The sequence below is a fragment of the Myxocyprinus asiaticus genome, chromosome 12 (genome assembly GCF_019703515.2).
Source record: "Myxocyprinus asiaticus isolate MX2 ecotype Aquarium Trade chromosome 12, UBuf_Myxa_2, whole genome shotgun sequence".
Taxonomy (NCBI): Eukaryota; Metazoa; Chordata; class Actinopteri; order Cypriniformes; family Catostomidae; genus Myxocyprinus; species Myxocyprinus asiaticus.
This window is the reverse complement of record NC_059355.1, coordinates 22,147,668-22,161,789: the sequence shown is the minus strand read 5'-3', so window position 1 is coordinate 22,161,789 and position 14,122 is coordinate 22,147,668. Positions and strand designations below refer to the sequence as shown.

Genomic DNA, 14,122 nt, shown 5'->3' with positions numbered 1-14,122 from the left:
ACACTACGGCGAAGCAAGGGGTATCAGGAGAAGCCAGGTGTATCTACTTATCGGTATTTTGCAAGACATGTTCTGTTTTCGGATGCAAAGTTGCAAAAGGACAAATGGTTAGCCTTCATGTATTACCAAAAGATCTGAAAATCCGAGATAAATGGATGCAGTTTATTTTGAAAAATCGTAATATTCCAGCAAATCTTCCAGAGAAAACTCAGGTTTGCAGTAGTCATTTTCCAGAGAACTGTTTTGAAAATTTTAACCCAAAAAAGATAGGTTTTGCTACTAAACGTATATTGAAGCCCAACGCCGTTCCATCAATTTATTCTGGGGACACAGCGAGTATGAGCCAACATGTTGGTCAACCGGCAATTTTCCTTTTCTTGTCTTTTATTCATTGACTGTGTCCAACAAATTTGCAGTGTGCTAGATAAAGTTAGCCAACGTTAGCATGCCAAGTTACATGATGACTCATGTCAAATGCTGACAGGAAATTTTATATGGCTTGGGTATGTTGACGAAGAAAGTTACGGCAAACATTACTCATAGCACATACATATTGTATATTACGATGTTATTTATGATGATCTATATGCCTTTCTCCAGAGACTTTCTATGGTGTTCAAAGCGTTTCTTCCTAATGGCACATCTGGATGTTTATCTTTGCAAGGTAGCTAACTTGTCAGAGGTGGCAACCGAGAACAAGGTTTGTCTAACATTAGCAACACATTATTATCTGTTTGATAAGGAAGCCGAAGGTTCATGTTATCTATTCTGTTATGTAACTTATGTTTCTAATGTTATAGAGAGTGATACATAAAATACATTACCATTGTGATACATCGACCTGTAAGTGGCCCTGTATATTTCACTCTTCTTCTTCTTCTTCAGAATCATTTTCCGGTTCGAACATATATGGCTGAATTACTCCAATATTACCACTTGCCATTGTATAGCGTTTAGTACTTTTACAGTGAAAAGAGTTGAAGGTGAGCAGGTAGCCCGAGCTGCAGATGAGCGGTGCCGGGATGAGTGGAGATGTAGGCAGGGGCTAATTTGCATATTCATGGATCTGTGCATACTAAATGAGGCAAAGGTGTAGAGTTTTATATATAAGACATTTTAAGGCATGAAGGGATTCATTTAATGGGAAAAAAACCTTTAAATATGTAATTTTGATTAACAAAGATGAGTTTTTAGGGGTTAAACCAGTGACTGGAGAGAGACTTTAAAAATATGTAGTTTGAACTATCACAAAACAGTCCAATCATTGATCTGTCCTGCTACTGAAAATGTTCATAATTTTCTATGCCCCTCCACAAAATAGATGATGGCTCTTCTCTCTGCCCCAGAGAAACACAAGACAGATGCTTCCTTATTTGGCCATTACACTTTTGGACAAAGTGCAAGTGTGATGAGTATGAACATCATGAAAGGTTGGCATCTCTTTCTCTCAGCTCTTCCTGGCTCTTTGAGGTGCTTTGGGGGTAAAGAGGGTTGTCTGTTCTTTGCAGCAAACAGATCGGAAGCATGTCTTCTCTCATGCGGAGATACAAAGGGATGAGACCGAGGAGAAAGCCAGAACTCTCCTGTAGAGGTAAACAGAGCCTTCTGAGTCCCTGCCAAACCACAAACTCCAATGACACCAGGCCAAACATTTTACGAGGTTGACCAAAATACGCTCTGCTCTCGACATGCCAGCTGGGACTAAGGGAGGCATTCTTTGAATAAAAAGTAATTACTTACTTTCTAGCATTGGAATTTTATGTTCTTTTACGGACTGAAAAATATGCACCGGCAGTTTAACTGGGCAATCTGACAGCTGATAGATGATGAAGTCAGACGTGTTGCTGGTTTGGTTTTAGAACTCAGCAGGGGAAACACAACTGGGCCTTCTGTGAAATACACAGCCGGATTTGTCTTTTTCTACTTTTTTCAAACAATTCCTGCAGCTAATGGCATGAATTTGTGCATGTTTCTGTTATCTCTCTTTTATGCCCTCAACTAGTAAACAACAAACTCAATTCGAATGTGGCAGCACAGTATTCAAGAATGGGTGTCTGACTCAAAAATCATATCAAAGCTCAACAGACAGTTTCAAGTTAAATCCTTCTTAACCGAAATTTCCCCCCCTGCAGCTCATGTCATCCGGCAGATGGCGAAGTTACTTACTTACTCAAATCTTTCAGGGCTTCCAGGTACTGCTTAAAATATGGACTTTCTGGTTTGAGCTCTATTTTCTTTTGTGCTTTTTCTATACCCTCTGCCTTTTCTGCCAGATTATCTCTTCAAGCATTCCCTATTTTCCTTCTGGTCTTCTATTCTCCCTCATCCTTGTCTTTTTAAGAGAACTGTTGTGAAAATGCTTCAGGTTTGGCGAAGGGCCCGTATGCACAAGCTGGCAACCAGAGCTCTCCTCTGAGGCCTTTCCTGTATGTTTACTAGGCCTTTCCTGTATGTTTACTAGGCCTTTCCATCAATTCATCATTACTCTATTGTTTAAGAGTCCAACAGAAAAGATGTGAGCGACATGCAAGCCAATCGACTGATTACAAATGAGAGACAGAGAGAATGTCTGCCATTGGAAAAGCCCACAGACCATGTTGTTTTTAAGTTAAATTAAAGGCTGCCAAGTGGAAATCAGAATGACTTGACAGAGCCTCACTGGGATTTGCTTTATTACCCTTGGGTCCAGCTACTAAACACAGTCAATGAGCACCATTGAGAGTGAATTAGTATGTGCAGGGCCTTGATTGAAGTTCAGAGGGGGCTGAAAATATGGCTTGTTATGTGCTCATAAAATATATGGCTTGAGGAATAGGTATCAGCAATATGGAATTATAAAATGCTGTGTGTGTTCAGGGAAACATACCCTCTCCAACCTTGATGAAGACATCATGGGCCATCTTGAGTTCACTGAATGAGGTAACAGCATGGTAGCGTTGACGTGCCCAGGAGAGCAGGTGATCATTGCCGTGAGGAAGATTTTCCACCTTCACTTCACAAGACTGGGAGAAATTTCCTGCCTCAAACTCCACGTCAGAACCATCTGCAACCTAAGAAATCAACAAAATATAACTGTTAAATATATTTTATTACAGGGCTCCCTGGAATACTTGATCCTGATTGGTCAATCATAGCACTTTTTGTTCAAATATTTCTGTATAATGACCACTAAACTGTATATTTGACCCTGGCAACTAATTTCCTACAATGTCTTTCATGTCTCCCATAGCCCCCCACTGTCTCTTTCTTCCCACCCACACACACACACACACACACACACACATATCAGTAATGTGCAAAAGTCTTGGGCACATAAGATGTTTCACAAAAACATTTATCTTAAGATAGTTATTTATATCTTCAGCTTTAGTGTGTCAATAGGAAATATACATTTTAGACTCCCAAACATTACTTTTGAAAATAGAATAAATTAGAATAGAAGAACAGGGAGCCCTACAACAGATAACATGGCCCCCACAGACCCCCTACTGTACATCGAGTCAGTCTGGAATTAAATGATGAGATAGAAGCAATTGAGACAGCCTAAACAGATAGAAGAACTGTGGCAAATTCTCCAAGAAGCTTGGAACATCGTATCTGCCAACAACCAATAACAACTGTGTCCAGGAGTACCTAGGAAAATTGGTGCTGTTTTGAAGGCATAGGTGGTCACATCAAATGTTGATTTAGCTTTTTTATGTTTATAGGACTTTGCATGACATTAATTAATAAATGAAAACTATTTATGGCATTATTTTTGAAGACATCCTTACTATGCAACATTTTTCACCAGTGCCTAAAACTTTTCCACAGTACAGTATATTTATATATACACATATCTATACCTATATATATCTATATCTATATACGTATATATATATATATATATATATATATATAGATAGATAGATAGATAGATATAGATATAGATGTGTATACACATATATATAGACAGATATATATATATATATATATATATACACACACACACACACACACACACAATTGTGCTCAAAAGTTTGCATACCCTGGCAAAAGTTTGAAATTTTGGCATTGATTTTGAAAATATGACTGATAATGCAAAAAGCTGTCTTTTATTTAAGGATAGTGATCATACGAAGCAATTTATTATCACATAGTTTTCTGGCTCCTTTTTAAATCATAATGATAACTGAAATCACCCAAATTGCCCTGATCAAAAGTTTTCATACCCTTGAATGTTTGGCCTTGTTACAGACACACAAGGTGACACACACAGGTTTAAATGGCAATTAAAGGTTCATTTCCCACACCTGTGGCTTTTTAAATTGCAGTTAGTGTCTGTGAATAAATAGTCAATGAGTTTGTTAGCTCTCACATGGATGCACTGAGCAGGCTAGATACTGAGCCATGGGGAGCAGAAAAGAACTGTCAAAAGACCTGTGTAACAAGGTAATGGAACTTTATAAAGATGGAAAAGGATATAAAAAGATATTCAAAGCCTTGAAAATGCCAGTCAGTACTGTTCAATCACTTATTAAGAAGCGGAAAATTCGGGGATATCTTGATACCAAGCCAAGGTCAGGTAGACCAAGAAAGATTTCAGCCACAACTGCCAGAAGAATTGTTCGGGATACAAAGAAAAACCCACAGGTAACCTCAGGAGAAATACAGGCTGCTCTGGAAAAAGATGGTGTGGTTGTTTCAAGGAGCACAATATGACGATACTTGAACAAAAATGAGCTGCATGGTCGAGTTGCCAGAAAGTAGCCTTTACTGCACCGATGCCACAAAAAAGCCCGACAACACCTTGACACGCCTCACAGCTTCTGGCACACTGTAATTTGGAGTGACGAGACCAAAATAGAGCTTTATGGTCACAACCATAAGCGCTATGTTTGGAGAGGGGTCAACAAGGCCTATAGTGAAAAAATACCATCCCCACTGTGAAGCATGGTGGTGGCTCACTGATGTTTTGGGGGTGTGTGAGCTCTAAAGGCATGGGGAATCTTGTGAAAATTGATGGCAAGATGAATACAGCATGTTATCAGAAAACACTGGCAGACAATTTGCATTTTTCTGCACGAAAGCTGCGCATGGGACGCTCTTGGACTTTCCAGCAAGACAATAACCCTAAGCACAAGGCCAATTTGACCCTCCAGTGGTTACAGCAGAAAAAGGTGAAGGTTCTGGAGTGGCCATCACAGTCTCCTGACCTTAATATCATCGAGCCACTCTGGGGAGATCTCAAACGTGCGGTTCATGCAAGACGACCAAAGACTTTGCATGACCTGGAGGCATTTTGCCAAGACGAATGGGCAGCTATACCACCTGCAAGAATTTGGGGCCTCATAGACAACTATTACAAAAAACTGCACGCTGTCATTGATGCTAAAGGGGGCAATACACAATATTAAGAAATAAGGGTATGCAGACTTTTTGGTCATTTCATTTTTTTCTTTGTTTTGTTTTATGATTGTGCCATTCTGTTATAACCTACATCTGAATATGAATCCAATAAGAAATCAAATAAATGTGTTTTGCCTGCTCACTCATGTTTTCTTTAAAAATGGTACATATATTACCAATTCTCCAAGGGTATGCAAACTTTTGAGCACAACTGTATATACTACACACACACATATACCTGTACACTACCAGTCAAAAGTTTTGAAACACTTTACTGAAATGTTTCCCATGATCTTAAAAATCTGTTGATCTGAAGGCGTTTGCTTAAATGTTTGAAATTAGTTTTGTAGACAAAAATATAATAGTGCCACCATATTAATTTATTTCATTATAAAACTCAAATTTAAAATTTTTTGAAATTGATGACTTGGAACAAATAATAAAGAAAAGCAGCCAATAAGTGCCCAACATAGATGGGAACTCCTTCAATACCTCAATTAAAAAGCATCCCAGGGTGATACCTCAAGAAGTTGGTTGAGAAAATGTCAAGAGTACATGTCTGCAAATTCTAGGCAAAGGGTGACTACTTTGAAGATGCTGAAATATAACACAGTTTTGATTTATTTTGGATTTTGTTTAGTCACAACATAATTCCCATAGTTCCATTTATATTATTCCATAGTTTTGATGACTATATATATATATATATATAAGTTATTTAGGACATCTACTTTGTGCATGACACAAGTAATTTTTTTAATTGTTTACAGACAGATTGTTTCACTTTTAATTGTCTATATCACAATTCCAGTGAGTCAGAAGTTTACATACACTAAGTTAACTGTGCCTATAAGCAGCTTGGAAAATTCCAGAAAATTATGTCAAGTCTTTAGACAATTATCCTATTAGCTTCTGAAAGGAGGTGTACTGAACTGGAGATGTACCAGTGGATGTATTTTAAGGCCTACCTTCAAACTCAGTGCCTCTTTGCTTGACATCATGGGAAAATCAAAAGGAATCAGCCAAGACCTCAGAAAAAAAAAATTGTGGACCTCCACATGTCTGTTTCATCCTTGGGAGCAATTTCCAAATGCCTGAAGGTACCACGTTCATCTGTACAAACAATAGTACGCAAGTATAAACACCATGGGACCACGCACCATCATACCGCTCAGGAAGGAGACACATTCTGTCTCCTAGAGATGAATGTAGTTTGGTGTGAAAAGTGCAAATCAATCTCAGAACAACAGCAAATGACCTTGTGAAGATGCTGGAGGAAACAGGTAGACAAGTATCTATAGCCACAGTAAAACGAGTCTTATATCGACATAACCTGAAAGGCTGCTCAGCAAGGAAGAAGCCACTGCTCCAAAACCGCCATAAAAAGCCAGACTACAGTTTGCCAGTGCACATGGGGATAAAGATCTTACTTTTTGGAGAAATGTCCTCTGGTGTAATGAAACAAAAACTGAACTGTTTGGCCATAATGACCATCATTATGTTTGGAGGAAAAAGGGTGAGGCTTGCAAGAAGAAGAACACCATCCCAACCGTGAAGCATGGGGGTGGCAGCATCATGTTGTGGGGGTGCTTTGCTGCAGGAGGGACTGGTGCACTTTACAAAATAGATGGCATCATGAGAAAGGAAAATTATGTGGATATATTGAAGCAACGTCTCAAGACATCAGCCAGGAAGTTAAAGCTCGGTCGCACATGGGTCTTCCAAATGGACAATGACCCCAACTGTACCTCCAAAGTTGTGGTAAAATGGCTTAAGGACAACAAAGTCAAGGTATTGGAGTGGCCATCACAAAGCCCTGACCTCAATCCGATAGAACATTTGTGGGCAGAATTGAAAAAGCGTGTGCGAGCAAGGAGGCCTACAAACCTGTCTCAGTTACACCAGTTCTGTCTGAAGGATTGGGCCAAAATTCCAGCAACGTATTGTGATTAGCTTGTGGAAGGCTACCCAAAACGTTTGACCCAAGTTAAACTATATAAAGGTAATGCTACCAAATACTAACAAAGTGTATGTAAACTTCTTACCCACTGGGAATGTGATGAAAGGAATAAAAGCTGAAATAAATAATTCTCTCTACTACTATCCTGACATTTCACATTCTTAAAATAAAGTAGTGATCCTGACTAGTATTATGCCGTTGTAATCTTGATTTCGGTTTACAAATGTTTCAAGGTGTTGTTTAATTTTCTAAAACTGCACAGCTACGAAAATGTTCCAGGTTTATTAACCGCATTAGAGTTAATCGATATCATTGTGGGCACCTTGCCACCTCAGTTGTGCATTGATTTTCACTAATTCAATGGTCCAACTCTGAAGTCAATTATTCCTTACATATTTAATTATCTCTTTTCATACAATAATTGATTTGTAAGCACACTTTTTTGAGAAATTGAAAGGCTTTTTCTGCCTGAGCCACCTTGATTTACAATACAGACACACTTTTTGTTAACTTGTGGAGTTTTTTTTTTTTTTTTTTTTTTTACAGTTACAGGCAAAGATCGCTCTGTTGATGAAGACAGGCCAATAAAACTCAAAGCTGTATCGGTATGCACATCCCATTGTACAGGGAGAAAGACTAAGGTAATATAAATTTAAGGGTAAACGACAGAATACGAGAGGAAAGGGGAAAAAAAAGAGTAGCGTTACAAGGCCTTTCCAAAAATTAAACCTTCCAACCAGTCTTTGCCAAAACACATCTTTAACACCCTGTCCTGATGGTTTTCTGAAAGCCTCTTCAAATGTGCACTCCATATTTTCACACATGGTCCTCTTACACAATAAGCTGCTGCTTTCCATTGTTTATATAACACACTGCTGTGCATCAGGGGAGATGGGCAGGAGGTTCTTACAGTGGATGGCACTCAGCTGAGATTAGCCTTATAGACAACATAAAGTACATACACCCTTTTCACACAAGCTGGATTAATGCAAACCCTCACAGCCACACTTGTAGAGCATCCATGTTTGACATAGCAAAACAAAGCAAACAAAAGTAGCAAACAAAGTATTTTTGAATTATATTGTATAGTTTTAAGGTTTAACATTTACATGACAGTCAAATCCAATTATTTCTCTATTCAACAGATTATTTAATATCTTCACCACCTTTTCAAATCTGATAAACATTTCATTCAGATGAAGCTCAACCAGATCTTTTTTCTTTTCTTTTCTTTTTTTTTTTTTTTTGACTGAAGTGCTTACAAGAACGCTTTTCATTCTGATTGAGCTGTCATTCAGATTAGTAACAGATTATTAGGCAGCATGTAATTGTTGTGAGAGAAAGAAAGAGAGAGAGACAGTAATGTAGTAATGGACAGGCAGAGCAGGACCGTCTGTACACTTCACGACTGGCTGAGTCTTAACAGTATTAGAACAGCTGTGTTCTTCTGCCAGTTAACCTTTCATCCATCATACTCCAAATATGTCACATGCTTGATTTTTATTTCAAATGCTGTTTAAACAATAAAATTATAGCAATTTCTGAGAGTTAAGACAAGCTGTGATCTGTAAGCAAAATATCAAAGTAAAATGGCAAAAAAAATAATAAAGAAGAAAAGAAAATGTGAGATCAGAAAATGTTGTTTCTTTGGGTTGTTTGTGAATGTGGTGAGCTCCTCAAAACATATGAAGTGTTGCGATTTAACCCTAAAGAGCAGTTTTTCGGCATGTCGACTTGCTTGACTAGGCTGGGGTTTGCCCCTAAAGTCCTCCCCTTTGGCTCCAAAAGGACCTTGGTCCACATGCTCCATTTCAGAGGGATAAAAATTCACATATTCTGAAAAAGCATCTGAACAGCTCCACACAGCCAAGCACACGGTCTAGACAGCCCAGACTCATTACATTTCCATGCTTGCAAGGTTTTTTTATCCATTCATCTCTCTGTCCTGCTTTCCCTCTCTTTCTCCCTAAGGTGTTCTATCTGCACTCAGCCAACTTCATGCTGGCAAACCCAATTAAACCATTATATCACACCAAACACAGCTCTGATAGACTTCATACGAGCTGCAAAGAGAGCCAGACATGCAATCTGAACTGCAGCCAGAGTCCTGTGTGCTACTGTGGGTGAATGACAGAAGAGGTGGAGAGAGAGAGAGAGAGAATGTATGTACAGTATGTGTATGCATAAGTGTATGATGATATTCCCTGACCTCAAGATGGCGCCGAGTATGGCAGCTGCGTTGCGAGCTCCGACACAACATTGTGACCGGGGACTATAATAAAGCCAGTTTCAAATCAGTCACACCAAAATACCACCAATACATTAGTTTCAACACACGAGGGGACCGGGTTTTGGACCATTGCTACTCTCCCTTCCGGGACAGCAACAAATCCCTCCCCCGCCCACCATTTGGCAAATCGGACCACTCTTCCATTCTGCTTCTGCCCACTTACAGGCAGAAACTGAAACAGGAAGCACCCACCCTCAGAACAATCCAGTGCTGGTCGGACCAATCAGACTCTATGCTACAAGACTGTTTTGATCACGCAGACTGGGAGATGTTCCGGTCCGCCTCTGATGACGACATTGAGCTTTACGCTGATAGCATAATGTGTTTCATCAGAAAGTGCGTAGAGGACATCATTCCGACCAGAACAATACGGATCTACCCGAACCAGAAACCTTGGATTAATAGCGATGTTCGCGCGGCACTTGATGCACGGACCTCCGCTTTTAATTCCGGGAACACGGAGGAGCATAAACAAGCCAGTTATGCCCTCCGAAAAGCAAATCAGCAAAACTTCAGTACAGGAACAAGATTGAAGGACAGTTCAACACCACCAACTCTAGAAGGACTTTAAAGGGAATAAAAACTCTGCCGTGAACACCGCTGCCTCTATCCCGGATGAGCTAAATACTTTTTATGCTCGTTTCGAGGGAAATAACACCGCCCTCGCGGAGAGAGCTCTCGCGGCCGAGGCTACAGAGGTTAGTTCACTCTCCGTCTCTGTAGCGGATGTAACCCGATCCTTCTGATGGGTGAATATCCGCAAAGCCGCGGGTCCAGACGGCATTCCGGGCCGCGTCATCAGAGCATGCGCGAACCAACTGGCTGGTATTTTTACGGACATTTTCAACCTTTCCCTCTCTTTGTCTGTAGTCCCCACATGCTTTAAAACGTCCACCATTGTGCCTGTTCCAAAGCAATCCAAAATCACTTGCTTAAATGACTGGCGTCCTGTTGCTCTGACCCCCATCATTAGCAAATGCTTGAGAGACTAATTAGAGATTACATCTGCTCTGTGCTACCTCCATCACTAGACCCATTGCAGTTTGCATTGAATCTACAATACACACTGCTCTCTCCCACCTGGAAAAAAGAACACTTATGTGAGAATGTTGTTTGTAGGCTACAGCTCAGTATTCAACACCATAGTGCCCTCCAAGCTTGATGAGAAAATCCGGGCTCTGGGCTTAAACAGCTCACTGTGCAGCTGGATCCTGGACTTCCTGTCAAGCAGACACCAGGTGGTTAGAATGGGCAGCAACATCTCCTCATCACTGACCCTCAACACTGTAGCCCCGCAGGGCTGTGTTCTCAGCCCACTCCTGTATTCCCTGTACACACATGACTGTTTGGCAACACACAGCTCCAATGCCATCATTAAGTTTGCTGATGATATGACGGTGGTAGGTCTGATCACTGACAATGATGAAACAGCCTGCAGAGAGGAGGTGCACACTCTGACACACTGGTGTCAGGAGCACAACCTTTCCCTCAACGTCAGTAAGACAAAGGAGCTTGTGGTGGACTTCAGGAGAAGAGATAGAGAACACAGTCCCATCACCATCAGTGGAGCACCAGTGGAGAGAGTCAGCAGCTTCAAGTTCCTGGGTGTCCACATCACTGAGGAAGCCATTGTGAAGAAGGCTCATCAGCACCTCTTCTTCCTGAGATGGCTGAGGAAGTTTGGAATGAACCGCCACATCCTCACACGGTTCTACACCTGCACTGTAGAGAGCATCCTGACTGGCTGTATCTCCGCCTGGTACGGCAATAGCACTGCCCACAACCACAAAGCACTGTAAAGGGTGGTGCGAACTGCCAGACACATCATCGGAGGTGAGCTTCCCTCCCTCCAGGACATATATACCAGGCGGTGCCTACCATCAGGCAGGCGGTATCGCAGCATCAGGACCCGCACCAGCCGACTTCATGATAAATTCTTCCCCCAAGCAATCAGACTTTTGAACTCTTGATCTCCCACGATCAAAATACATCAGCACTGCACTTTATTACTCTTACTCTTATATCTCACACCGGACTGTCATAAATTATATTATTATTATATTATATTCTCTCTTAACAACACACTGGCAACTTACTATCAACCGACAGCCTGAATGTCAATATAGTACAATACAACCTACTGTACATTTTATATATACTATATATACTTTTTTTTATTGTATAATGTGTATTCTATATTGTGTGTATTGTATACTGTACATTGTATGTTATTATTTGTATATTGTGTTATGTGTAATTATGTGTATATTAGATTTTAAATTGTGTTGTAAATCTGATGTTTATTGTAAATTGGTATATGTCCCATCACTGTCATGACTACTATGTTGCTCGGAACTGCACCCAAGAATTTCACACACTATTGCAATTGTGTATATGGTTGTGTAACAATAAAAGTGATTTGATTTGATTTGATGTGCTGAAGAGAGCTGTGATAAGGAGGTGAACTCTGTCCCCGTCCACGACCCAGTGCCATAAGGAACATATGCCTGACCTCTGGACGGCTCCCTAGGCAAACTTCCCTATCCTTACCAGGAGTGATACATTTTAAAAAGAAGAAAAAACCAAGAGAAAGGCATGGAGACTCAAAGAATTAAGGTCTCGGTTGAAGGCTATATTTAGGCCTCCAATCCCTATCTGGTTGTCTGTTCCAAAACATAGTGAGCTGCTTCATAACCATCATGGAACCTCTTAAGTGATTGATTTATAACACTCTACACAGGCTTGACATAGCACAACTCGCAATTAATTTCAATAGAGTTTGAGGTTAGCATGTTGCTAAGCTAATGGCAAGATACTCGAATAAGCATAAAAATGCATAGCACACAAAAATATTGGATAAAATACAACATTTCTATATAATCTGAACTGTTTTTATGAATACTTTTCAGTTTTGAATAAAATATGCGTTTATTTATAATTGACATATTTATTTCATAATGTATTCTAGGATTGCCTTCGTGAAATATACATACACTACCAGTCAAAAGTTTTGAAACACTTACTCATTCTTTATTATAATTATTATTATTATTATTATTATTATTATTCACTTTTTAGAACTATGGGAATTATGTTGTGACTAAACAAAATCCAAAATAAATCAAAACTGTGTTATATTTTAGCATCTTCAAAGTAGTCAACCTTTGCCTAGAATTTGCAGACATGTAATCTTGACATTTTCTCCCTGTCAGTATCACCCTGGGATGCTTTTTAAACAGTATTGAAGGAGTTCCCATCTATGTTGGTCACTTATTGGCTGCTTTTCTTTATTATTTGGTCATCAATTTCAAAAACATTTTTTTTTATTTTTTATTAAATTTTAGATTTATAACGAAATAAATTCATATGGTGGCACAATTATATTTTTGTCTACAAAACTAATTTCAAACATTTAAGCATACGCCTTCAGATCAAAAGATTTTTAAGACCATGAGAAACATTTCAGTCAAGTGTTTCAAAACTTTTGACCGGTAGTGTATAATGCTGGCTCCAAATTTGGTCAAATCCAAAATTATAAGGGGCAGCATAATTAAGATGCCTACCTTTTGCAGGAGCACGCCTATGATGCCTTAAAATGCTGCCTCTGTAGGCAGCTCAATAGGTTTTAAAACAGCAAACGTTTATAGAACTATTTAAATGCTGATCGGATCGAGGAGAGGAGAGGAGAGGAGAGGGGTTTATGTTGGCAATCCGAGGAGTGTATCAATTTAATTGGGGGAATAGGGCTGTAATTAGTCTCGAGGAATTTGAAGGAAAAGCCTACAACTAAATTAGCTCCAGGCTTCGGGAAGAGTTTCAAACTTCAAGAATTCCAAAAGGGAATATGAAAGCAATAAACCCACTCTGGAGTTCAGCCAGACCCCCAACCCCAAACCATCTCCATCCCTTCCAACCCTACCAAATACCATGCCAGCATACAGATGGATAGACATGTTTTTAAAAGAGTATGGCATAAAATACAACATAAGTGTACCTTCTAGTATGAACACAATAACACTGAAAAAATACAGTGCCCAAATGATTTCCGTTATTTTACTAATGTCAAAGCTCCAAAGAAATCAAACCGATCACCCCCCCCCCCCCCCACAATGCATCCTACACTAACAAAACAGCACCTAAAAGTACTATTGTATTACCATATTTTTATTTTTTATCATTTTTATTTATTTTTATGTATTTTTTGGGTACATTTATAATGGCAATACCATGTTTTTTGTACCATCCCTTGGAGTATCATGAATATCACAATGCATATCAATGTATTACCATCTGATATTCTTATTTGATACCATCTGGTAATGTGGTATCTCCACAGTAATTTTGTAAGGGTGGTTAACTGATATCTTTTATCTGATTTTGTTTCTGGTATAAAATTTATATAAAAAAAGACTTGGCAAATACCAAATTGTGCACCAGAAAAAGTTTCAAACAGAAAAAAAGGATGACTTCAGACTGACTTCAAC

The 14,122-nt window shown here is 39.4% G+C and overlaps 1 protein-coding gene across 4 annotated transcripts in view; it reads right to left on the bottom strand.

Moving 5' to 3' along the window:
• Positions 1-14,122, bottom strand: part of LOC127449630 (transforming growth factor beta receptor type 3-like) — a 228,145-nt gene that overhangs the window by 67,644 nt on the left and 146,379 nt on the right. For all 4 annotated transcript variants that reach the window (XM_051713153.1, XM_051713152.1, XM_051713154.1 and 1 more), the window contains one exon: positions 2,867-3,050. In XM_051713153.1, coding sequence (XP_051569113.1) covers positions 2,867-3,050 — 184 coding nt within the window. The remainder of the gene's footprint in view (positions 1-2,866; positions 3,051-14,122) is intronic.